The sequence below is a fragment of the Dasypus novemcinctus genome, chromosome 23, assembly GCF_030445035.2.
Source record: "Dasypus novemcinctus isolate mDasNov1 chromosome 23, mDasNov1.1.hap2, whole genome shotgun sequence".
Lineage (NCBI taxonomy): Eukaryota > Metazoa > Chordata > Mammalia > Cingulata > Dasypodidae > Dasypus > Dasypus novemcinctus.
In genome coordinates, this window is record NC_080695.1 from 60,920,021 (window position 1) to 60,945,420 (window position 25,400).

At 39.1% G+C, this 25,400-nt stretch overlaps 2 protein-coding genes across 19 annotated transcripts in view; one reads left to right on the plus strand and one right to left on the minus strand.

The window, feature by feature from the left end:
* The first annotated feature begins 1,400 nt into the window (after positions 1-1,400).
* MRTFB (myocardin related transcription factor B) overlaps positions 1,401-25,400 on the plus strand; it is a 222,541-nt gene continuing 198,541 nt past the window's right edge. For 15 of the 18 annotated variants that reach the window (XR_009183032.2, XR_009183035.2, XR_009183033.2 and 12 more), the window contains exons 1-2: positions 1,600-1,834; positions 11,451-11,515. The gene's annotated coding sequence lies outside the window, so the exon portion shown is untranslated. Of the gene's footprint in view, positions 1,569-1,599; positions 1,835-11,450; positions 11,516-25,400 lie in introns of those variants that run through there. The other 3 variants (XM_058286443.2, XM_058286445.2, XM_058286451.2) reach the window with 2 other exon arrangements.
* On the minus strand, positions 1,503-2,168 carry LOC139437438 (uncharacterized). Its single transcript, XM_071211474.1, has one exon. The coding sequence runs from the start codon at positions 2,166-2,168 to the stop codon at positions 1,503-1,505; it is 666 nt and encodes a 221-aa protein (XP_071067575.1).

The window sequence follows — 25,400 nt, forward strand, 5'->3', positions numbered from 1 at the left end:
ATCACCGAGAACCCACCCATGGTAATAACAGCTGTAATTTACTGAGTGCTTAATATGCGCCAGGCACTTTTCTACATGCTTCACGTACATTTACTAAATTAATCTTCCCATCAACCTATTAATATGCTTATTTTAGATGAGGTTACTGAGGCACAGTGCCTCCAGTGGAGAACATACAGTAGCTTAGACTGGAGTGCTGAATTCTAAGCTTTCAGCTGCATGAATACAAGGACTTTGGGGGCAGGGAAGGACTTTGGAGGTCACTGCGGCCAAAGTTTATGGGTTTGGGACCAGGGTGACCTGGGTTTGAATCCCAAATCTGTTACTTACCAGTTGTGTGCCTTTGGGCAAGTTCTCTCATCTCTTAGATCCTTAGTTTCCTCAAATGTAAAATGGGGGTAATTGTACCTCGTTGGGAGGACTAAATGAGTTAACAAATAGCTTCTGGTGCAGTGTTTGGCAACTTAGAGCTGTCCATCAGATGTGACTTTCCTTCCTCTTTCCCTTCCCTCAGCAGGTGTGTTGGGTGATGCTGGCACATGGTGACGCCCCCATAAGCTCTGGCCTGTAGAGACTGGGATTTGTTTTTGAAGGGAGTGGACACGTTTGGAGGGTGGGTAGGTCAAACTTTGCTGACGTCGATGTGACTCTTAGGTGGGCTGGGTGAGCCAATGCAGACCCTGATGCAGGGTGAAGGAAGGCTCTTGACTTTACAGCAGCTTGTTGGCCTAGAAGAGCTAGATGAACTAACTCACATGAGTTCATGGCAACTTAGCAGAGGCAGTGCTGGGAGCTGGACTCACATCCGGGTTCAGATCCTGTCTCGCTGCGGAACCTCAGGCCAGTTTTTTCCTCTCTGAGTCTCCATTTTCCCTTGGCTAGGGAGTCACACCTTCTCCCTAACAACATACACATTCAGGTTCTATGGCCCGAGTACCATTCCATTGTGCTCCACCATCAAAGTGCCATCAGTCTAAAGTGGGGACAGAGCCGAATATAAACAGCCACACAGTTCTCAGGGTCCCACACAGGGTCTGGCACTGGGAGCTTTAGAAAGTTCGTGCAATGAGGGAGAAACATTTCACTTAGGGCAGCTCCACTAAAACCAGGGAAATTGTAGCAACTGACTTAGGAGCACCACTTCTCACCTTGGTGAGACTTGGGTTGAAGTGAGGTCTGGGGCTGAGACCCGCGCCCTGAGCTGAAGGAGGGACAGGATCTGTGAGCTGTCATGGAGGCGTCAAAATAGGGCAGCATTTGGCTGGAGCGTCAGACAATCCCGGATGCCAATCCTGGCTCTGCCAATTCCTAGTTGAGTGACCTGGAGCCAGTTACTTGACCTTGCCAAGCCTCCGTTTCTTCCTCTCAGAGAACAGGGAGGATGGTAATGCCCACTCCTTGAGGCTGTTGCAAGAACCAAAGGGGATATGTAAAGATACTCGTCCCGCAGTCAGCACTCAAAGGCCGGCTGCTACGATTTTTGGGGTCATTGTTGTCAAAGCTTAAGCGAAGGCTCTCACGGCCAGGGTCCCGGGCCCGCGCATGCGCACGCTCACGCCGCCGGCCAGGTGAGAAGGCAGCCGGCTCGCACCTGGGTTTGAATTCTTCGCCCTCACGGGGGTGGGCGGAATGAATGGTGGGCGGAGGGTCGCGAGAAGGGCGAGGCTCGACCCGGTGGCGGGGGGCGGGGTGTGGGCAGCAGGCAGAGCGGGGTCCAGGCCGGGGTCCGCGTCCGTCGCGGAGTGGGAGGGGGAGTGCGGAGGGGAGCGAAGTCTCGCGAGATTGCGCGGCGGCGGCGGTAGCGACAGCGGCGGTGGCGGCGGCGGCCCGTGAGGTGAGCTGCGGGAGACGTCGACCGCGGCGGCCGTTGGGGGCTGAGGAGGGGGCGAGAGCAGAGGAGGCCGAGGGGCCGGGGTCGGGGGTGAACGGGGCGGCCGGCGTCCTGGGCCGAAGCCCCAGCTCGTCCCGCGGCTGCAGCGGAGCCGCCTTCTCCGCGCAGTCCTGGGACCCTCGCGGGGCGGGGCGGCCGGGCCGGGGCCGCCGGACCAGTCCCCCTCGCAGCCGGCCCTCGCGCCGGACGCCGGCGCGGGACCGGTCTGTGTTTGCCCTGGCGGCGGGGTCGGCACCGAGGAGTTGGTGCTCTGACCGTGGTAACTTGGCAACTCCATTTACTGAACCTTTAATGTATGCCAAGCACTTTACTTGCGCTCTTTCACGCCAGTGCTGCACAGAGAGGTTAAGCGCCCTGCCCAGAGTCACACTGCTGGAAAGAGGTGGAATTGGGGATCAAACCCTGGCACAATGATTCAGGAGCACACGCCTCTTCGTTGTGTCCCTTCTTTCTCCCCACCCCCACTTGCAGTGTTTCAGGGCTCGAGTTCTTTTTCTGGGGTCCTAATTGGGCTGCAGAGGGTGTGTCTAGGAACCCCCTGAAATTGGATGCAAGATGTTAGGAACTTCTGGGAGAGGGTTCACAGCTTTGGTCAGATTCCCCGAAGGGTCCCAGACTCTTAATGTTCAAGAACCATTGTTTCGCCCCGTGGAGAGCAGAGGTGGGGTTGGAGCAGTGGGCGTGTGCTGGGGTGGGGTGTCTGGCGGAATGGAAGTGGAACCCCCTGGAGGCCAGGGCTTGCCTTAGTCAAAGGAAACTTTTTAAGTTTGAGCTTTGTTAAGCACGTGATTTTATTTAAACCAGTAGTTCTAAACCCTGTCAGAACCAAAGCCCTCCTTCCCCTTTGGAACATTTATAAAGCTCACAGTCCTACCCTGAAATGAAATTCATAAATAATATAATTTACTTGCACACATAATTGAAAATCAATATGGTGCGCTAACTGAAACCTAAGGAAACAAAGGGAAAACAACATTCATTGCTCTTTGTAAATTGGTTAGCACGATTCTGCCGAAAGACTGCAGTGCTGAATTCTCTTGTGGGTGATGTTAACAAGATTGAAAATTTTGATTCAGTACCATATATCGCTAGTTGAAATGCTCAGGATTGTGATACTGCAATTATAACAACGTGTGGTGTGAGGAAATGGTCAGTAATTTTCAGTTTCTTTTTTCCATTTAAGCTTCCCTCGTTTTAGCTACCTTCTCAATTACTGAGCTTTCCATCATTTCTTGTAAAAGCTTTTCAGTATTGTGTTCTAAATAAGTGCCAAATTATAGGCTTAATCTGGCTGGACTGAAACGACTCTGGGAACCAGGATGAATCTTATTTTGCAAGCACTGAATGAAGTCTAACAACCCTAACTCTTAAACACTGAGCACCAATGGTGTTTCCCATCATTCTGATTACCAAAAATGTCCCTCAGGGTACAGTACCAGCTCCCTTGAGAATTATACGGTAGAACAATCTCCATTATCTAGTGAATTATAACAAGAAAAGGGGCAGAATTTTACTGACAAGAGTTTTTTGTTGGGAAATTTATTTCTGTTCTTTCTGAGGTGACTGGTCCCCCTCCCCCCCCCCCACACACACACACAAGGTGCAAAGAAAAAGGTCAGGTTCTTGGCTGATGACACTTTCACTGATTATCCTAGAATCTCATGGGGAGGCAAAGTTAGTGCTTATGTCTGTCCATCTGAAAAATTTGCTTTATTTAATGGAAATCCCTGAGTCAATTGGCATTTTGAGGTTAGAATGGATTTGTAATGGGAAAGCAATAGTGTGTAGAACAACTAAAAAGCTTTAAGTACAATACAAATTAGTGTAATCATTTTTAAAATAACTTTTGTTCCTAATGACTAACATTCATATTAGAGGATTTGGAAAATGCAAAAATGTACGAAGATGAAAATTTCAAATGACCTTTAATCACGTCATCAGTCCTTCTTGTATGGTTTGTTAGAAATTTTCTTTTCATTTGAATTTCTGTTAGTCTTGCTCCTTAGGAAAAAAAATGCAAATTGAGTTTAGCGAAAACATTTAACATTATAAATTTCTTCAACTCTAAGTATAAAAAGGAAGTTTATTATTTCTCATTCTGTTGAACAGTAAATTGCTTCTTGCTGTAAGATGTTTGCTTATTATTTGTTATTTTTGAACGGTGCCATGGAAACAAACATGTAAGTAAAGGCTGTTGCCAAATAGAATATATTTTAAATTGTCTAGAGATGGATACATCGAATGCTTTTGTGTTGGAAAATTATCCAAATTGAAAGTAATTGCTTTTTATTAAGAGCAAGTAGTATCTTGTTTCAGAGTGTAAAGAGATCACTACTTTTTTTTAATATATTCACCTAAACAAAAAACGAACCGAGTTATGAATTGCTCAGATATTGAAACTGTTCCAGTTTTCTGTATACCGTCGAATGGGCAAAAATTCATCCCTTATGAAGTTTTACGTTTGAGAGACACAAGATGTTAACTAGAATGAAACCGAACCCAGTTAATTTACTATACGTATTTAATCATATATTTGTGATTTATAAGTAAGGTATTTCATTTTTAAGTTGTGCATCTGAGATAGAATGTTACCTTAAAATTGTCATGTCATGGTTTCATTGATAACTTTGTTTCTTAGTGGTACATAAAATTGAAATTGATTGTATCTTAGATTCAATGAAATACGGTTGTATGTACAGTTTTCAGGATATTTGATTAATGTTTAAAATGCCAGAAATCTTATCCAAAGGATGACTTGCAAAATGAAGATATAAAAAACATTTCTAGATCCTTCCATTTATACTGGAATTTTTTACTTGAAAGATTTTTGTAGAGATTTTCCCCCATGTTAAACAAATGGGGAATTGGTGTTTGTAAATAGAACAACTGTTTTTTGAAAATGTTTGGAGGGAAACAAACTGCTTCATGATTTTTTCATGGAGAGCAGATGGTGTAGTTAATGTGTTTGAGGTAAGGTTAATCAGACAGTATAACCGGGCAGTTATATGAATATAACTTTTGTTTTGTTTTGTTTTTCTGTTCTGGAATGCTTGTAGGTCCACTTATAAATGAACATTTTCTCAAATGGGACATCCCTAGATTGGATTTCAACAATTCATGTTATTGTTGTCTTAGTAAGAATTATATTTGAAAGTATACTTACTTTCTGTGAAAGACACAATTTATATGGGAGGCTAGTGATACTTCTCAGGCTGGAAACCTGTGTAAGGAGTTTTTGATTTGGTAATGAGAGCAGATTTCATAGGAAGCTCAACCACATGGAGATTGCATACCTTATTCCTCAGGTAGACTTCAGTTTTCCTTCTCAAAATATGGTCCCCAAACCAGGGGCAAGTCCTGGCATAGTAGGCTTCAAATGCAGATTTGGGGCCCACCCTAGACCCACTGAATACAAATCTGCATTTTAACAAAATCCTTCCCCAAGACCTGCACATGAAAGTTTGAGAAGCACTAAAACAGAGCAGTGGCTCTTAAGCTTAGTTTTACCTGGAAGTCTTGCTCAACTAAGGCCAGAGAATTTGCATTGATTCTGGTGCTGCTGGTCCAGGGACCATCATGATTCTGGTGCTTCTGGTCCATGGACCATACGTCGAGAGTCACTGGACTAAAGCATCTTTCCTGTTGTACCCTACCATTCTAATTCCTCACTCCTCCAAATAACTTTTTTTCAATAATCAGATGCTTTGCTTGATTAAAAGGAAAAATTACATTTGTTTTTTGTAATTTTTAGTGAAAGCTATACTAAAATTGCTTGTCAATATCTAATTTCAGAGAAAATTCTCTTTTTTATGTTGGTTGCATTTTGATTCTGGTTTGTAGGTAGTATCCTTTCTGTAAGGTAGTAATCTCAAATTTAAATTTTTTTTTTATAGATAAGATATTTATGGTTCAAAAATAAAAACAATGCATTAAGGTATATTTTGAGTCTTTTTCCCAGTTCTGTCCTGTACTACCCCATTATTCTCCCCTCCTCCATAGATAGTTTCCTTTGGATACTCAGTGTTTCTTTGTGCAGTTCCAAGCATTGTTTCTTTATGCAGTTTTAAACACTAATATACTACATGTTCTCCCTCATTTTTATACAAAAAGAAGCATTCTATATAAACTATTCTGCCCCTTGCTTTTTTTTTCAGTTAATATATCCTGGAGGTTTTTCCATATTAGTGTATAGAAAGTTGTGTTGGTCTGTTCTTGTTTTTAAAGCCTTTTAATTGGGATATATTCACATATCATGCAATCCAAACGTATACTCAATGGCTTTTCGTATAATCACAATGTGCATTCGTCACCACAAAAAATTTTAGAACAATTTTAAATAACAGCTGCAGCATATTCCCTGTTAAGGCTGTACCATAGCTTATCTATTGGTAGATATGAGTTAGTTATTTTACAATCACAGACAGTGCAGCTGTGAATAACCTTTTTGTGCAGGTATATTGGTGGAGTACATTTTCAGAAGTGGGATTGTTGCGTCTGTGCGCAGTGCATTTATAATTTTGATAAAACTGCAAAATCGCCTTTCTTTGGGGTTATACCATTTTGTATTTCCACAAATAATGTCAGAGGATACCTATTCCTCCATCGTTTCTCCAACAGACTGTATTTACCAACCTTTGGATTTGTATCAGTCTCATAGGTAAAAATGACATCTTAGTATAGTTTTACTGTGTATTGAGCATTTCTCATTAGGTATGAAGCTGAGCATCTTTTTTTATCTGCTTAAAGACTTTTTTCTTCTGTGAACTATCTGTTCAGGCTCTTTACACAGTTTTCTTTTGGGTTGCCTTTTTCTCTTATTTTATTGAAATTATTTTTTTATTAGAGTGGTTATAGGTTTACAGAAAAATCATGTATAAAACACAGAGTTCCCATATACCTTCCACCCTACTATTAACACCTTACATTTGTGGGTACACTTCTTAAAATTCATGAAAAAACATTTTTATAATTGTACTATTAACTAGAGTCCATCTTTTATAGTAGGGTTCACTGTGTTGTATACTCCTATGTTTAAAAAATTTTTTTATTCTAATAATATATATACAAATTAAAATGTACCCTTTAACCACATTCAAATATATGGTTCAGTGCTGTTAATTATGTTCACGTTGTTGTGCTACCATTTACCACCATCCATTATCAGACTTTACCATCAACCCAAACAGAAACTCTATACAATTTAGATCTTAACTCCCTATTCCCACCCCCATCCCATCCCCTGCTAACCTATATTGTGGATTTTGACTCATGAGTTTACTTATATAAAATAATTGGATATTTTTTATCAATTCCTAGGAACAAGGTTGTCACTTGTTTTTTCTCTTTTGTGTATTTTTCCATTCAGAAGTTTTTAATTTTTAAAATTTTAGTCAAAATGTTAGTCTTTCATGGTGCCTGGATTTTTTTTTTTTTAATTTTAAATTTTTACTTTTTTTTTTTTTTTTTAGAGATACTTGGATTATACAAATGTCATGTTAAAAAAATAGGGGATTTCTGTATGCCCTGCTCCTCACACCTCCTACGTTTTCCCACATTAGCAACATCCTTTATTAGTGAGATACATTCACTGTGATTGAAGAACACAATTTGTAATGCCACTAAGTGTGAAGTTTACATTGTAGTTTACACTCTCTCCTACACAATTCTTTAGGTTATGACAAGATTTTTTTTGGTCTTTTTTTTTAATGTTACATTAAAAAAATATGAGGTCCCCATATACCCCCCACAACAACAACCTCCTCCATCATCATGGGACATCCATTGCACTTGGTGAATATATCTCTGAGCACTGCTGCACCACATGGTCAATGGTCCACATTATAGTTTACAATCTCCCCCAGTTCACCCAGTGGGCCATGGGAGGACATACAATGTCCAGTAACTGAATGACAAGATTTCTAATGGCCTGTTTCTGTTGTTGCATTGTCATTCAGCTCAATTCCCAAGTCCCAAAAATGTCCCATATTACTCCTGGTTTTCCCTCTCCCTGCCCTTAGAACCTCTAGTGGCCACTGCCTCCACATCAATGATATAATTTATTCCTTTACTAGAATCATAATAAGTCTATAGTAGAATACCAGTAAGTCTACTTTAGACCATAGTTCATCCCCCAATCCTGAAGAGTCTGGGATGGAGATGCGCAAAGATTTAAGTCCCTTGGACATACACCTACCATCTCTAGTATTAATTATAGGTTCAAATAGAAAGAGAGCCATGTGTAGGGAAACCACAACTGAGTCCAACTCTGTCACCCTGGGGAGCATAAATTCCAAAGTAGGACCCCCTGGCAAGGTACCAAACTCCTGAGCTATCTGTCCTAACTATAGTGTCTGGATGTCTCCAGAGCTCTCAGGAGCCCTACTATTTGGGGTAGTACCTACTTTGGCAGTCAGAAATATCCTGCTGAAACATGAATAAGTGTAACCTCTGGATTGACCTTCCAACTCACTTTGAAATATCTTAGCCATTTAAAACTCATTTGTCTTTACCTTTTCCCCCTTTTGGTCAAAGTCTTTTTCCAGTTGCATTGCTAGCTGGTGCCTGGTAGTAATCCCTCATTGCCAGGGAGGTTCATCCCTGGGAGTCATCTCCCACATTCGGGGGAAGGTAATATATTTATCCGTTGAGTTCGGCTTAGGGAGAGGCCACATTTGAGCAACAGGGAGGCTCTCAGGAGGCAACTCTTAGGAACCCTAAAATGCTAGGCTAAGTTTCCATTTCAAGAGTAAAGGTTCATAAGCACAGTCATCAATATCAAGGGCTTGCCAATGGACCATCCTCCTTCACTAGTAATTGCCCCTGTACTTGGGGGATTCTTACAGACCTATTAGAGAATGTGGCAGAGCTCCCCAGTGCCTGGATTTTGAGTCATGTTTAGAAAGGCTTCCAAGGGCTTTGAAATTTTCTCATGTTTACTTTTAGTAGTTTTATTGTTTCTTTTTCACACTTAAGTATTTGATCCATTTCCAGTTTGTTCTGGTGTTCAGGGTGATATATAACTCCAAATTTATCTTTTTCTATATGGCAACAAGATGTCTTTAGACATTTGTTTCAAAGTCCATCTTTAAAAAACACTTTTATTGTATTCTGAACTTGTAGGTGTCTTGAGGTACACCTCTGGACTTTGAATTCTTTTCCATTCATCCTTCTATTTATATGCCAGTACTATATTCTTTTTTTCATAAAATGTTTTAATATCATTTTAAAGTTGTTTTCCATTGTTGCTCTTTTCCTGGCAATTCTTCTATGTTTACTTTTCAATGTCAACTTTAGAATCATTTTATCTAGTTCCAGAATAAAAAGATTTTTAAAAATTGGAATCATGTTAAATTTATAAATGAACTTGAGAATAATCTTTCTGATGTTGAAGCACCCTATCTAAGAACATTGTATATCTTTTCATTTGTTTGCTTTTACTCTTGAGTCCTTTTGGTATATTGTAAAAGTTTTCCTAATATAGGTATTGCCCATTTCTTGTTAAATCTATTCCTATGTATTTTTATCTTTTTGTTGCTTTTGTAAGTGGGATTGTCTCTTTCTTTATTTCAAGTGGTTTTGCTTATATGTATGCAGGCTGCTTATTTCTATATAAATACAGAAATTTATGTACCCTATAGTTTTTAACAGATTTTAAATTCTCCAAAATCCCAGGTACATTTTTGTCTAAGAATATGAAAGATTTGGGAATCAAATTTGGATTTAATACTTTGTATGCATTTATTAGCTCTGTGACATAGGGCAAAATATTTGACTTCTCCGAGCCTCCGTTTCCTAATATGTAAAATAAAAAATACTGTTCTTATAAGAATGTTGGGAAGTTTCATGTGAAACTCATCACATAGTGTCTCTTCCCACCTCCCTTCCCCGCCAACACCAATGTGGGTCCAGGTTGCTGTTCTCTTTTCCATTTTCCTACTCTTACCCCTCTCACCTTTAAAAGAGAAAAATGGAAAGAAACCATGAATAACAACAACAAAAAGATTAAAATTGAAGTTAAAACTAAGCTCTTACTCAATTTAAGCAAGGTGATCAGTGTACTTGAGAACAGCCAACAAACTCAGCCTGGCATTCAGGCTTCCCTCCTACTTTCTATTGGTGCTACTTACTGCTCTCCTTGATGGGCTCTAAAAATGAGGCTACTTAGCATTCCCCAAAGGCCCTGTGCTTCCTATAAGACTTTCTTCCACTCGGAATTTTCTACCACCTAATTCTGCCAGTTCAGTTACCTGCTGCCCCCAGACCAGTCAAAAGCAGTATCTGTCTACTCATTTAGTTTGTCTGTCATGTAGCTGTGCCTTAATAGACTGCATTCTATGAGGAGAGAATTTATATCCATCCTGTACACCAGAGAATCCCCAGCATCTAGCATAATACCTGGTCAAAAATAGGCACTCAAATATTTGTTAAATGACTTAATAATAACATTGATCTCTCTTTTTGTGCTTATATTATGTGTCTGGGTTACTGTTGTTCAACCAGTAAGCCCAGTAAGCTCCTTCAAGACAAGGATTATGGGAAGCAGATTTGGCTCAACTTATAGAGCATCTGCCTACCGCATGGGAGGTGCAGGGTTCAAACCCAGGGCCTCCCGACCCATGTGGTGAGCTGATGCGCGCAAGGAGTGCTGTGCCAGGCAGGGGTGTCCCCCACGTAGGGGAGTCCCACACGCAAGGAATGCACCCCACAAGGAGAGCTGCCCTGTGCAAAAAAAGCGCAGCCTGCCCAGGAGTGGTGCCACATACACGGAGAGGTGGCACACCAAGATTATACAACAAAAAGAGACACAGATTCCCAGTGCTACTGACAAGAATAAATGCGGGCACAGAAGAACACAGAGAGCATACAAGGGGGGGAGTGGGGAGAGGAGAGAAATAAATAAAAAATAAATCTTAAAAAAAAAAAGACAAGGATTATGCCTTTTCTCAATAATAATAACAATAAAAATAAATATAAATAATGTTGGTAGAGGCAGATTTATCATCATCATAATAGCCCTTAATAATAAAATAATAATTAACACCTGTTGAGCATTTGTAATGTTCTAGGGATTGTTTTTAAAGGTCCTGATGTGGATTATCATATAATCCTCATAAAAGCCCTATGAGTTGGGTACTGTTATTAAATGTATGGCATATAGAAGTTAAGTAACTTGTCCAAGATCACTCAGCTAGGAAGTGGTAGAACTGGGATTTAAATGCTAAAGTTTCTAAGTCTAGCACCCCAACTCAGTCTGCCGTAGTGCTGCTCACAGGTTTGTCAATATGTTATTCTTTATAAGTATTTGAACAATATTTTTCAAATACAGGTCTTTGAAAAATATGGTTTGTTTATAAGTACTTGAACAACTAAGGAAAAGTTATTTACATACACTTTCAGTTTCTTGCTTTTATTCCCTACCACCCAATTTTAGTAACTTCTATTTTATTCTTTTCAATTTATGTCAGATTTACATATTCTTCAGGAACCTTTTTCAGGGTACCTTGCGTGCAGTGTAGAAGATGTTCAATAAAAAGTAATTTTTACTTTTCTTTCCCCCCAGGTTCACAATCAAGGTGCTAAGAAAGAGAATGTAAGACAGGAAAATAATTAAATATTTTTACTCAGGTAAGTTTTCTCAATGAAAAAAATTTTCTTTTTATTTTTTCACTCCTCTCTGTGTTGAGTGTAGGACAGTAATTGTTGTAGGAGTGTTTAAGTTCAGAGAACCTGGGATTTTTAGCTATTTTAATAAGGTCATCTGGCTTTCCCTTTGAATGTGCTCTTTAAATCCCCACTATCTCACTATTTTAAAAGAGTCTAGCAGGTTGAACCCATAGGTTGCTGGTTGGTACATTCACTTACAACATTTAGTGAATCTTTCTTTTTAAAATAGGGAGTTGAAAGGATTTGAAACCACTTATGAGATGATTGCAACACTTTTTTTCTTAAATGAAAATTGATGTCTTTTTTTTTATTATAATGATGAGAAAAACTTCCATTCATATAAAACAATATAATGAAAAAAAGTAAGCACCCAAATCCTGTCACTCAGAGATTATTGCCATTAATATTTTAGTGAACATAATTCTAGAAATTAATCTATGCATATAGAAGTATTTTATACAAGATTTTAGATAAGTTGGAGTACCCTATTCATGGTGTTCTTTTTCTAAAAAATGCAGCAGTATGCTTTGCACATCTCTACACATGAATTAGACACAAATAATCATACATACTCATTTTACTGACTATATACTATTCCATTGTATAGAGGCACCATACTTTTTTTAAACTACTTTGGTGACTGTTTATCTTGTTTCTAGTTTTTCTTTCTTTTGGGTAATAGTGTGTTGATCATTCTTATATTTTAATGATTGTATACGTGTTTATTAATTTTCTTAGAAGTATAATTACTGGGTAAAGATTGTACACATTTTAAATGTTGATACATGTGGATAAACTGCCCTTTGTAAAAACTACCAATTTAAACCTTTTCCCAGAGTTTGAGAGAGTCCTATTTTCTATATCCTTGTCAACACTGAGTTTTGTTAATCTTTTTCATGCTTATCAATCCAATAAGAGAAAAAATGGTATCTTTTTGAGATAGCAAGGTTTTTGATTAGAAGAAACCTTTTATGTTTTCAAAGACCTTTTTGGTTTGATATTCATACTGACACGAATTTCCTTATTGAGAATATAACTCATGTGTGAGACATCCCTTGAACTTTAAATGTGATAAAAAGTTAAAATGTGTTGAGTTCTTTGTTTCTAGATCTGTTGCCCTAATTAACTCATTATGAATATTTAAGAATAATTGGTTAACTAACTACAATTGTTTTAGATACTGAAAGTTTTCCTCTATACAGAATAATGCTTTGTTTTCTGTTGGTTTATAGGGGCGGGTAAAAAAAAAAAAACTTTAAAAACTAATTTCTTGACATCTTTTAAACTCAAAATAGCATATGAAATATGATTTACACACTTGTTGTTTATGGAAATTATAGAGTGTTTGAATTCACATGTAAGCTTATATATATTAATGTTCAGTTTCTTCTGTCCAAAGAATTTAACCAGTTTTTTATATGAATGTAATTTCTCATTTTATGTTTATTTTAGATTTTATTTCAATCAAATAAGAATTACTTAGGGAAGGTCTCACATGAAGTAGGTATTGACTTTGTCATTGGCCTATTGTTTGCTCTTTGACTTAATAAAAACCAATTAAAATCCACCCCTTTTCCTTATATATAGGTGCATCTTCTTATAATTGAGATTGCCTTTTGTGGGGATGCTTCTCTTTTCACTTCTAGTTAATATCGTTGACTGAATGCCAACAAAATAGGCATAAACTGTGTTTTTTCCACCAGTTTACATTTAACACTTAATACAGTAGCTGGTGTGTGTGTACATGGTAGACATTCAAATAAATTGTTTTTTCAATTTTTCGTTTATTTCTCAAATACATTTTATAAGATAAAATTTTAGAATCTTTGAGGGGATGAATGGTTAGTGTATATTGTGTCATTACTAAATTAGAATGAAGATATTCTTGAACTCCTAAATTATTTCTTAGACGCTTTCATTGTAAATGAGAAGAATTTAAATTTTAATTTGGAGAAGAAAACTAACATCTATGATTTTATACAAACATCTAGACATACATAATTGTAGTTACATTTATTACTGTAACATTTTGTGACATTGTGATTGTACTATTGATTGATGCTATACCCCATTTATTTTCAAAATCATAATTATAGACATCGGGATACCTCCCTCCCCCATTATCTGCCCTCTGTGCCCATTCGCTGTGCGTTCTTCTGTGTCTGTTGTATTCTTCCCATCCTGGGGCCTTCCAGAGTGGGAGAGAGGTGATCATCCTCTTGAGTCACCTCAGCTCCCAACATAGGGATATTTTTCACCGCTATATTATTTGAAGCCAAGAATAAAGTGAAATGCCCCAAATATGTATTAATTATAATAAAGAGAATTTGAGCTATATTTAAATTATGTAGTTTAGCGTTTATTAAAAATAAAAATAGGGAAATAAAGTGCTAGGCCTTGAGAAGAATGTATAACTCTGTGTCCAGTGTCCTGCCTATTAAGCTTTTCTGATTCATAACTGGTTTTTCACAGCCAAAATAAGCTGAGATAATGGGGCAATTACCTAATAGATTTAAGCAATGGTATCATCTCGTTTCACACATTTTGTTTCCATTGGAATGTGGGAGTCTAAAGAATACATTTGCTAGCTTTAATTAGTATTTTAGCTCTCATTTGCATGTAAAAATTTTTTTTAAAGATTTATTTTTTATTTATTTCTCTCCTCTTCTCCCTCCCCCCCTAGTTGTCTGCTCTCTTTGTCCATTCGCTGTGTGTTCTTCTGTGACCGCTTCTATCCTTATCAGCGGCAACAGGAATCTGTGTTTCTTTTTGTTGCGTCATCTTGTTGTGTCATCTCTCTGTGTGTGTGGCACCATTCTTGGGCAGGCTGTACCTTCTTTTGCTCCGGGCGGCTCTCCTTACGGGACGTACTCCTTGGACGTGGGGCTCCCCTATGCGGGGGACATCCCTGCGTGGCATGACACTCCTTGCGCGCATTAGCACTACGCATGGGCCAGTTCCACACGGGTCAAGGAGGCCTGGGGTTTGAACCGTGGACCTCCCATGTGGTAGGCGGATGCCCTATCCATTGGGCCAAGTCTGCTTCCCTGCATGTAAAAATTTTTAAATTGATTTATCCCCTAGCATTTTACTTCTTTGCTTAGCAACTCTTTTCTTAATAAATAATCCAAGGTTAAATATACACAGACTTGAAAGAAAATTGAGTCTTCATTAGCAGAGTCTAAATTAATGAGTTTTTCCTATACTTTTTCCTCTGATATATTATTGTGGCTAATGGTATAATCTTGTATTTGTTTCCTAAAGCACCCAAAGTTCCGGTTTTTTACTCTTCTTTCCTATGCTGTATAGGAATTTGTTTGTATGGTAGCATTCATTTCACTGATGAGTTAATTTCTTTAATTGTGTGCTTTAAAACCCTGATTCTAAAAACACTTCAAAAGTGAAGAATTACTAATAATAGTTGAACAGAAGTCATAATTAAAGCTTTATCATTTATTTCCTCTCTTTGCTGTATTTGTAAAACTTTTTATGTTGTATTTAAACAAGATTTTAAGACATTCCTATGTAATTAATAGACTGGATTTTGTGCAATTGTAACAGTTTCTTCCTATTTTAGGCATAAAGCTTAAAGTTTAGACTGGCATTGCAAGTAGTTAGCTTTTGATTGCAAAGTTGGGCAGAGGAGGAAAGTGTCTTCATATACAGATTTTGTGAGAGTGGAATATTCAGATAAAACTTTTATGATCAGGGTAAGAGCATTGGACTGGAATAGGAGGAGGAAAAATTTAAGTGCTTGTATGTAGTATAGATAATAGATTCCTAGCAAAGCCAACATGCAGGCCTGAATTATATAGTATCTGTAACTGAGTTGGTCTCTCCCAGGGGTGTTATTAACTCAAGGTCTTAAAAGGGCAGAATTTTGGGAAGAGTTGTGGAGAACAGCAGTAATGGGCCACAGTTCCATAGTGAAGCTCAGTGCTTAGTGAAACTCCCTGAGGATATCCCCACCCCCGCAGTGTCCCATCATCCTTGAGAAATTTTCTTCCTTCCTAACCCTGGAAGCTTTGCCTACTGTTGCAGCATGATGGAAAATTGTCTGGAGCTGGGCAGAGGGCATTTGACCCTGTCTAATTACTGCAGAATCCAGACTTTCTCTTTAAATAGGCTTCCGACATGGGAATACAGCCTAAAAGCACCATTTACCCCCTTTATTATAACTATGTAATGACAAGTATTGGAATTTCACACGAACTTTTCCTTCATGTCAGTTTGTTCAGAGAGGACACTGGTGTTCATGGTGAGGGTTATGTGTTTGTGTATGTTAAGTAAGTTTTGTTTTAAATATTTTTCAGTCTAATGCAACAAAGTTCTGAATGTGCTAGCAGTCATCACTCAAACCTTAATTACTGTCAGTAGGAAAGGATCTCCTCCTACATCTTTTCTGGGGTGCTTGAAACCATCCCACTTCCTTTTTCTTTTACCTTTAGAGCTGATTACTGACACTTGGGAGTAACAATCAGATTGCTTCAATCTTTATGGAAAGGTTACCAATTATTGCACTGCAAAACATGCACTTCTTCTAATAATGTTTCTCTTGGTGTGTCTCTCCCAGTTCAGTGCTTTTAAATGCCTCTTAGGTGAATGAATGCTTTGTGTCATGCCCTGATTTAATCCATTTAAAAGAGACTTTATTAATGGCTTTCTTACCATGGGGGAGGGGGATTGCAAGGGCAGGGGAGGATAATTTATTTAATATGAAATCTGCATGGAATCTGTTGATTGTGAGATGTCATTGGAATAGAACAAGGATGGCCTGTGTCAATTACTTAAGACTATAGCATATACTCTATAATAAGTATTTGCTTTGAAAAATTGAGAGCAGGAAGGATTTTGATGGTGGGGATGTACATAATTGAGCCTTGTGCTATGCCCTTTGCATAGCCTTTCATCCTTACAGCAACATGGTGAGGATAGGTCTATGTCAGTATTAGAGAATAGAGGGCTCCATGAGATGGTGAAATTTGCCCTTGGGCATTTAGCTCTCTCTGGCTCCCAGACTTGGGTTCTCTTATGTATGTACATTGACAGAGAAAGGGCTCTCAGGAGTTGTTAGAATTTTTCCAAAATTATTGCAGAGAATTGAAGTGTTGAGCAGAATAAAGAATGAGAATGAAGGTCATCAACATCATTTTCATCATCTTCTTTATTTCTAATGTTCTCCAGTAGCAACTGATGAAGTTTAAGAGCCTGCCAGGGTGTCTGGCTCATTGTGTCCAATACAACATAGGCTTGTTTAACTTAGCAGTGCTTGGAGATGAAAGGTTCATGGCTGCCAAGTACAAACAGACCTTCTGTGGGATGTTACTTTTGTTATGGAAGAGAATGCTTGTTTTTCCTTGCTCTGTGCTAATAAAGAAGCTGGCACATTTTCTCATGAGTAGAAGGACTTTGACATGTTTAAATCTGTGTAATCAAAGGGAAGTGAGCAGTTCTGATAAACATTTTTCTTTGTGCAGTCTTTGGTTAATACCATTCCATACCTCCCAACAAATTGAACATTGTGTGATCTTGTTCATTCCCTTTTTTTACTTTGGATTTGGTTGATTGCTATAGGGATTTAGTGGTAGGAAAATAGATCATTTTCTCATTTGAGTGTGTTGTGTGTTTTTATGACAGGTTATCCTGCAGCAGGCAGAGTGATTCAACCAGGTCCCTGCCCAGAGGTGTCACTGTATAATTTTATGTGGTAATTTTTTTAATAGCATACCATAAAGTTCACCTGATTAAACTGTACAATTCATTGGTTTTTAGTATATTCAAAAAACTGTGCATCTAATTCAAGAATGTTTTTATTACTCCAAAAAGAAACCTGATACCCATTAGCAGTCATTTCCCATTCACCCCTCCCTCCAGTTTTTGGCAACCACTAATCTACTTTCTGTTTGTATGGATTTACTTTTCTAGACATGTCATATAAATGGAATTATATAATATGTGATTTTTGCATCAGGCTTCTTTCACTTAGTATAATTTTGTTGAGGTTTATTGATATGGTAGCATGTATCAGTATTTTGTTCCTTTTTATTGATAAGAAGTATTCCATTGTTTGGCTATTTGGCATTTTGTGTATCTGTTCACCAGTTGGTAGACAATTAGATTGTTTCTACCTTTGACTATTTTGAATAATGCTTCTAAGAACATTTGTGTACAAGTTCTTGTGTGAGGACATATATTTTCATTTCTCATGGGTATATACTTAGGAGTGGCATTGCTGGCATTACCTATGGTAATTCTGTGTTTAACTTTTTGAAAAACAGTCAAAACTATTTCCCAAAGTGGCTGCACCATTGTATATTCCCACCCATAATATTTGACGGTTCTAATTTCCCCACATCCTCACCAACACTTGTCATTTTCTGTTTTTCTCATTATAGTCATCTCAGTGGGTTTGACGATGTTATTTCATGGTTTGGATTTGCATTTTATTCATGACTAATGATATGGAGCATCTTTTCATGGGCTCATTAGACATTTGTATATCTTCTTTATAGAAACACCTATTCAAATTGTTTGCCCATTTTAAAATTGGGTTATTTGTCTTATTCTTATTGAGTTATAGTAATTCTTTATATATTCTGTATACTAGATTCTTATCAGGTATGTGATTTGCAAAAATCCTCTCCCATTCTTTGAGTTGTTTTTACTTTCTTGATGGTGTCCTTTAACATACAAAAGTTTTTTATTTTGATAAGGTCCAGTTTATCTATGTTTTCTGTGGTTGCTTGAAAACGTGGGATTGTATAACATAGTGAACCCCGTGGTGGCCAGGGATTGTGGTTAATAATACAAATATAAGAATGTTCTTTCAGGATCTATAACAAAGATGCATCACTTGTACAGAGTGTTTATAGGGGGAGAAAATGCACCTAAAGTAAATTGTGGACTACAATTAACAGTACTAGTTTAACATCCTTGCATCAATTGTAACAAAGGTACCACACCAATGTTAAGTGTTAAAAATGGGAGTGGGGAGGAGGTTATGGGAAAGTTGCATATTTTATTAATATTCTTAGAAAAATGGTATATGCCACAGAAACAATCAAATTTCCTTGTCTGTTAAATACTGTTTTACTCTGAGCCTTCTCTGAAAGTACATGTGAAGAACTTCATGAGAACCAAGGCAAGTATATAATTTATGTTCTGTTAGTTAACATAACCCAGGTAAGAAGGTAAAAATGGGATGCTGTCTGGAGTCCCAGTAGACAGGGTTTTTTGAACATCTTGAAAGTTTATAGTTATATAGCTGGATACGTCCATGGGATATAAAGGTATCCTGGTTGCCATAGGTATTTTTCTGGATAGGTAGAGGCCCACATAATAGCTAACAGAATATTAAACTTTCCTCTTGGGAAAGTCCTGCTACTTTCTCAAAGTAGATGGCAAAAAGCTCTGGATTATGTAAGCCTTGCCTAATAAAAGGAAACAGGCCAATAAGCCAAGCGCTTGACTTTAAGGCTTGCATTTACAAACCTTATTTCTGTAATAATGAAATTAAGCCTAAATATGATTAATGCTTAAGAGTTAACTCCTGAAAATCTCCTTGTTACTCAAATGTTGCTCTCTGTAAGGCAAACTCTGCAAATAAACTCACTATCCCCCCCCCCAATGTGGGACATAATTCCCAGGGATGAACCTCCCTGGCACCAAAGAATTATTAACATGAGTTAATCATCCACACATTTGGAGAAAGAACTTAAAAGGGGGAAATACTAAATAAAATAGAGTTTTTATGACAGAGATTTCAAAGACAGTCGGGAGGTCATTCTGGAGGTCACATTTACTAAGATCTCAGCCAGATTTCATGAACTCTGCTGCAGTAAGCAAAGCCTCAAACCAAAGTGCTCCTGAGGACCCTAGAGATGTCCAGATACCATAGGCAAGTCACACAACCTTATGAAATTAACACTGCCTCAGTGGCCCTTTTCTGGGAATATATGTAAATCTCTTTCCCCAAGAGAACATAGATAAACCCATTTATAGATTCTCTAATCACAATTCTTCTACTGCTTTTATCTGAACCTATACTTTTCAATTGTTAAGTATAATTCTCAGAGACTAAAAGTCTTCGCATTGTTCATATGCCAGTTGAGCTCTGAAACCTGGCAGATATGCAGTCAAATCCTGCTCTCCAATTCTTTTGGTCTGCCTTGGACAACCAACTAAATAATGAGGTTGGACCAGCCCTACAAAGGAGTATTTTCAACTCTAAGCAAAACAATTCCATTTTTCTGCCCTGTAGTATCTTTGTCCCTTCTCAGCCTGAAGTAGCAGAACAGATATCTCAAACCTCTCAAGATTGAGGAATGAACATATTGGGGGGGGTTAGGTAACCAATGATCAAAGCAGATTTATTGTTATTATAATTGTTAGCTGAGTAACTTGTAACATTGATACAAATAATAAATTCTTAAATAAAATCATACTTAATATCTAAGACATCTCCCATTTTAAAAACTGGTTCAAAATTAAATGTTTAATTGGTTAACAGTATGTGCTGGTTTGAGTCTTTTGCAGACCTCAGAAAATTATGTTCTTAAGCTAACCATTTCCTCTACCTGTAAACCTACTGTATAATATGTGGTGCAACCTTTTGATAGATTCAGTCAAGGGACCTTTTAATTATGTCACTTTTGATTAAATCACTTCAGTTAAGGGCCTTTGATTAGATTGTGGGACCCAGGGTGATCCTAATCCTTATATTAGGTTGGTGCAAAAGTAATTGTGGTTTTGCATTGTTGAAAAGTTGCCATTTGATATTGGCATACATTCTTAAATAAATGTGGTTATGTCATACATCATTTTAATGTGCATTTCTTTATGTTTTTTTGCTAATGACTTATTACTTGCTGTTTATTTTATATTTATTTTAGACCATGGAAATGATGTTAGACAAAAAGCAAATTCAAGCGATTTTCTTATTTGAGTTCAAAATGGGTCGTACAACAGCAGAGACAACTTACAACATCAACAAAGCATTTGGCCCAGGAACTGCTAACGAACATACAGTGCAGTGGGTGTTCAAGAAGTTTTGCAAAGGAGACGAGAGCCTTGAAGATGAGGAGCATAGTGGCCAGGCATTGGAAGTTGACGATGACCAGTTGAGAGCAGTCATTGAAGCTGATCCTTGTAAACTACATGAGAAGTTGCCAAAGAACTCAACATTAGCCATTCTGTGGTCATTTGGCATTTGAAGCAAATTGGAAAGGTGAAAAAGCTCAATAAGTGGGTACCTCATAAGCTGGCTAAAAATAAAAAAAATTGTTGTTTTGAAGTGTCGTCTTCTCTTATTCTGTGCAACAATTGTGAACCATTTCTTGATTGGATTGTGATGTGCGATGAAAAATGGACTTAATGCAACAACCAGCAGTGACCAGCTCAGTGGTTGGACCGAGAAGAAGCTCCAAAGCACTTTCCAAAGCCAAACTGGCACCAAATAAAAGGTCATGGTCACTGTTTGGTGGTCTGTTGCTATTCTGATCCACTACAGCTTTCTGAAACACAATGAAACCATTACATCTGAGAAGTATGCTCAGCAAATTGATGAGATGCACTGAAAACTGCAGTGCCTGCAGCTGGCAGTGGTCAACAGAAATGGTCCAGTTCTCCACAACAGTGCCCAACCATACATCACACAACCAATGCTTCAAAAGTTGAATGAATTGGGCTATGAAGTTTTGCCTCATCTGCCATATTCATGTGACCTCTCGCCAACTGACTACCATTTCTTCAAGAATCTCAACAACTTTTTGCAAGGAAAATGCTTCCACAATGAGCAAGATGCAGAAAATGCTTTCCAAGAGTTAGTCGAATCCTGAAGCATGGATTTTTATACTATGGGAATAAACTTACTTCTCTTTGGCAAAAATGTGTTGATTGTAATGGTTCCTATTTTGATTAATAAAGATGTGTTTGAGCCTAGGTATAATGATTTAAAAATCACGGTCCGAAACTTCAGTTCCTTTTGTACCACCAAATACTAGAGTCTTATATAAAATGAACTCTAGAAAGACAGTTGCAGTTTTTACTCTGCCATGTGAGAAAGGACTCCAGGATTGCCTGCAGCTGCAGAAAGACAGAGAAACCCAGAGAGGCTGAGAAAGACTGAAGGCTGGAATCAGCAAGCAGCCTCATTGAGGAGAACTGAGAGACTAGCCATGTGCCTCATGGCCCACACCTGAGCTTTGGGCGAAAGTGAGGCTGGAAGGGACGGTAGGGATCTTGGCAGAGACGCTTCTATTTTGCCTTGCCATGTGGCAGGATTCCAGGATCACCAGCAGCCAACTTTGGTGAGACTGCATCTCTGTTGATACCTTGGTTTGGATATTTTCTTGGCCCCAGAAATGTAAGCTTTTACCCTAATAAATCTCTCTTGTAAAAGCCAACCCATTTCTGGTATGTTGTTCCCAGCAGCTTTAGCAAACTAAAGCACAATACAGTGGTTTAAAGATATTAGGGAAACGGACTTTGGCCCAGTGGTTAGGGCGTCCGTCTACCATATGGGAGGTCCGCGGTTCAAACCCCGGGCCTCCTTGACCCGTGTGGAGCTGGCCCATGAGCAGCGCTGATGCGCGCAAGGAGTGCCGTGCCACGCAAGGGTGTCCCCCGCGTGGGGGAGCCCCACGCGCAAGGAGTGCGCCCGTGAGGAAAGCCGCCCAGCGTGAAAAGAAAGAGCAGCCTGCCCAGGAATGGCGCCGCCCACACTTCCCGTGCCGCTGACGACAACAGAAGCGGACAAAGAAACAAGACGCAGCAAATAGACACCAAGAACAGACAACCAGGGGAGGGGAGGGAATTAAATAAATAAATAAATCTTTAAAAAAAAAAAAAAAGATATTAAACATCTTGTGTATTTTCAGATATTCCCATCTAATCTAATTCAGTGTGGGAAGATCAAGTTTCCTAACCTAATACCCAGTGGAACTTTTTATTATTATTTTAAACATATCTTTTTCAGTGTTCTTCCTAGGACAGAAAACATCCATCATTTGTGAACATTTATAAGCATCTATGTATGGGGCATCCAGAGATGAGTGGGATGTGCTCTTATGCTCAAGGAACAAGAGTGCATGTGCCACAGAAGGACAGTGAAGGTGCATAGAAGGGAGGAAGGGATATTTTCCTCTCTAGCTTAGAATTCCTCATAGAAGTGTTGATGTTGGTGTTCAGAACTTTTTATTAGGGTCTGCAGTTCTCTCTTCCAGTTTCTTGCTGCCATGTATGTCATGTGCACTGGCAACAGATATTCATAGAAGCCATGTTTAATATTATTGATGTAATGAATATAGATATAGATGATTTTTATACTGAGAAATGAGCCTAAAGAAAACCTGTTCTTTCATTTTATCAGAAAGGAAAATATCCTATTTCTGATCAGTTGAGAATAGGGTGTGAGAGTATGTGTGTGTGTCAGCCCATGTGGTTCTGTATAGTCAGAGCATAAAGCATGAGGCAGGAGGTAACAAGAGCTTTGCTGAAGAGGAAGATTGATAGAAGAGAACTGGGCTTGCCCAAAGAAGGAATTTGGATTTTGTTCTTCAATGGGGGGCCTTTGAAGGGTCACTCTGGTTACTGTATTGTGGAACTAGGATGTAAGGAACAAGGCTAGAGCCAGGAAACCAGTTGGAGTGTTACATTAGTCCAAGTGAGAGTCAATGAAGACCTGTATTGGAGCACTGGTGGCAGAATTGGAGAAGACAGAGGCAAGCGATATTTAAGAGGCATATACAAGTCAGAACTATTGGCTTTTATTTTTTTTCCTATCTGGTTGCGTCATCGTCTTTTTACTGCGTCGCTTCACTACATGGGGGGTCTGCACCTCTCCGGGCCTTGCAGGTCTCGGATGCTTTTTTTTTGTGTGTGTGTTTTTTTTTTTACCAGGAGGTCCTGGAGATTAAACCTGGGTCCTCCTCCATGTGGTAAACGGGAGCTCAATTGCTTGAGTCACAGCCACTTCCCACTATTGGCTTTAAGTAATAGAAATCCCACTCAAACTATCTTAAGTTAAAAGGGGGATTAATTGGAAGTCTTCTGGAGAAGCTTGTCAAAGGAATGAAATGCTGCAGAAACCAGGACAACCTCAGGGATTAGAAGTGGTCCTCCTTATCACCGAGACCCTTTGCTTGTATCTGTTCCCTCAGGCTTCTTTACCAGTGGGGGCCATCCTCACACTCCATCTAAGAGGAAGGAAAGAGCTTCTCTCTCCTACCTTAAAATCCCAGGAACACTTTTTTTTTTAAAATATTTATTTATTTATTTAATTCCCCTCCCTCCCCCGGTTGTCTGTTCTATCTGTCTATTTGCTGCATCTTGTTTCTTTGTCCGCTTCTGTTGTCGTCAGCGGCAGGGGAAGTGTGGGTGGCGCCCTTCCTGGGCAGGCTGCACTTTCTTTCGCGCTGGGCGGCTCTCCTTATGGGTGCACTCCTTGCGCGTGGGGCTCCCCTACGCGGAGGACACCCCTGCGTGGCAGGGCACTCCTTACGCGCATCAGCACTGCGCATGGGCCAGCTCCACACGGGTCAAGGAGGCCCGGGGTTTGAACCTTGGGCCTCCCATGTGGTAGACGGACGCCCTAACCACTGGGCCAAGTCCGTTTCCCAGGTACACTCTTGACCTTGGGTGTTGTGTCCTGTAGGCACTGGGATCTTTGTTGGAGGCGCTCTATCCCCATCACCTAGGGAGTTCCCAAAGAAGGGAAGGAGGGTTGTATTGGACAGAGCCAACTGTGCATGTCCACGCTGAGATACAGGTGGACCCAGTGATTGAGATCTGAGGAGGAGAGGAGAGGTCAAGAATGCCTTCCAGGTGTGTAGCTTTGGTAACCTGTGATGTTGCTGTTTCTGTCCAAGAACAAGGATCCTGGGAGAGCAGGCCAGAGTGCAGTGAATAAACTGAGTTCAGTTTTAGACCAGCTTAATCTGGGACAGTTTGCATATTACATATTTTGTGCAGTTATTTGATTGATTTGACTTACTTTACTATGAGAAGTCCTGCAAGGGCATGGACTGTTTTCTTTGCTGCAGATCCCCAGAGCCTAGCATACTGTACTTGATACAGTAAATATCTGTGCAACTGAATAAATTCAGGTACATATGTATACCAGGTGGATGAACAGTTTGGATTTCAGATGAAGCTAGGAAATACAGATCGGAAGTTATCAGTGTAGCGCTAGATGGTAGACAAGCCTAAGAGTTATCCTTGTTAGCGAAGGGTGATTTCTAATGTAAAAGCTTTAATATTGTGTTGACCTGTATTTTTCATGTCCAGGTAATGAAATTCTGTGTATCTCTCTCTCTTTTTTTAAACCCTGCCTGGCATGTAAAGCCAGTAATTATCTGCTGACAATCCTGCCAATACTTTTTTCCCTAAAATTTTCAACATCAAAATTAGATTTGTGATAGGGGAAAATGGTGCTAAAGAGAGAGATTCTATTTCCTTATAAGAATAACTGACTCATAGGATGAAACCTTGGATATGATTTCAGATGACTCTTGTAAACTCTCACAAAAGATGTTTATAAAACACTTGGAACAATACAGATTGTACTAAGAAAATGTGCTTTGATCCACTCTGGAGATACAAAGCAGGGAACTTAATAAATCAAGTCCTACTTGTGAATGGAAAGGGCTTGAAGTTCACCTTAAAAGTAAGAATTCAGTTCACATCAGGACTTCAATGTTTGTATTCTGAATCACAAATGTTAACTTTGTTTCATCTTTTATATAAAAATCAAGTGAATTGCAGATTTCAGATCTTGGCATATTGAAATCTGAATCCTGATTCCTATCTCTTAATAACTATTGGAACACTAATTTAGAAAAGGAATTTG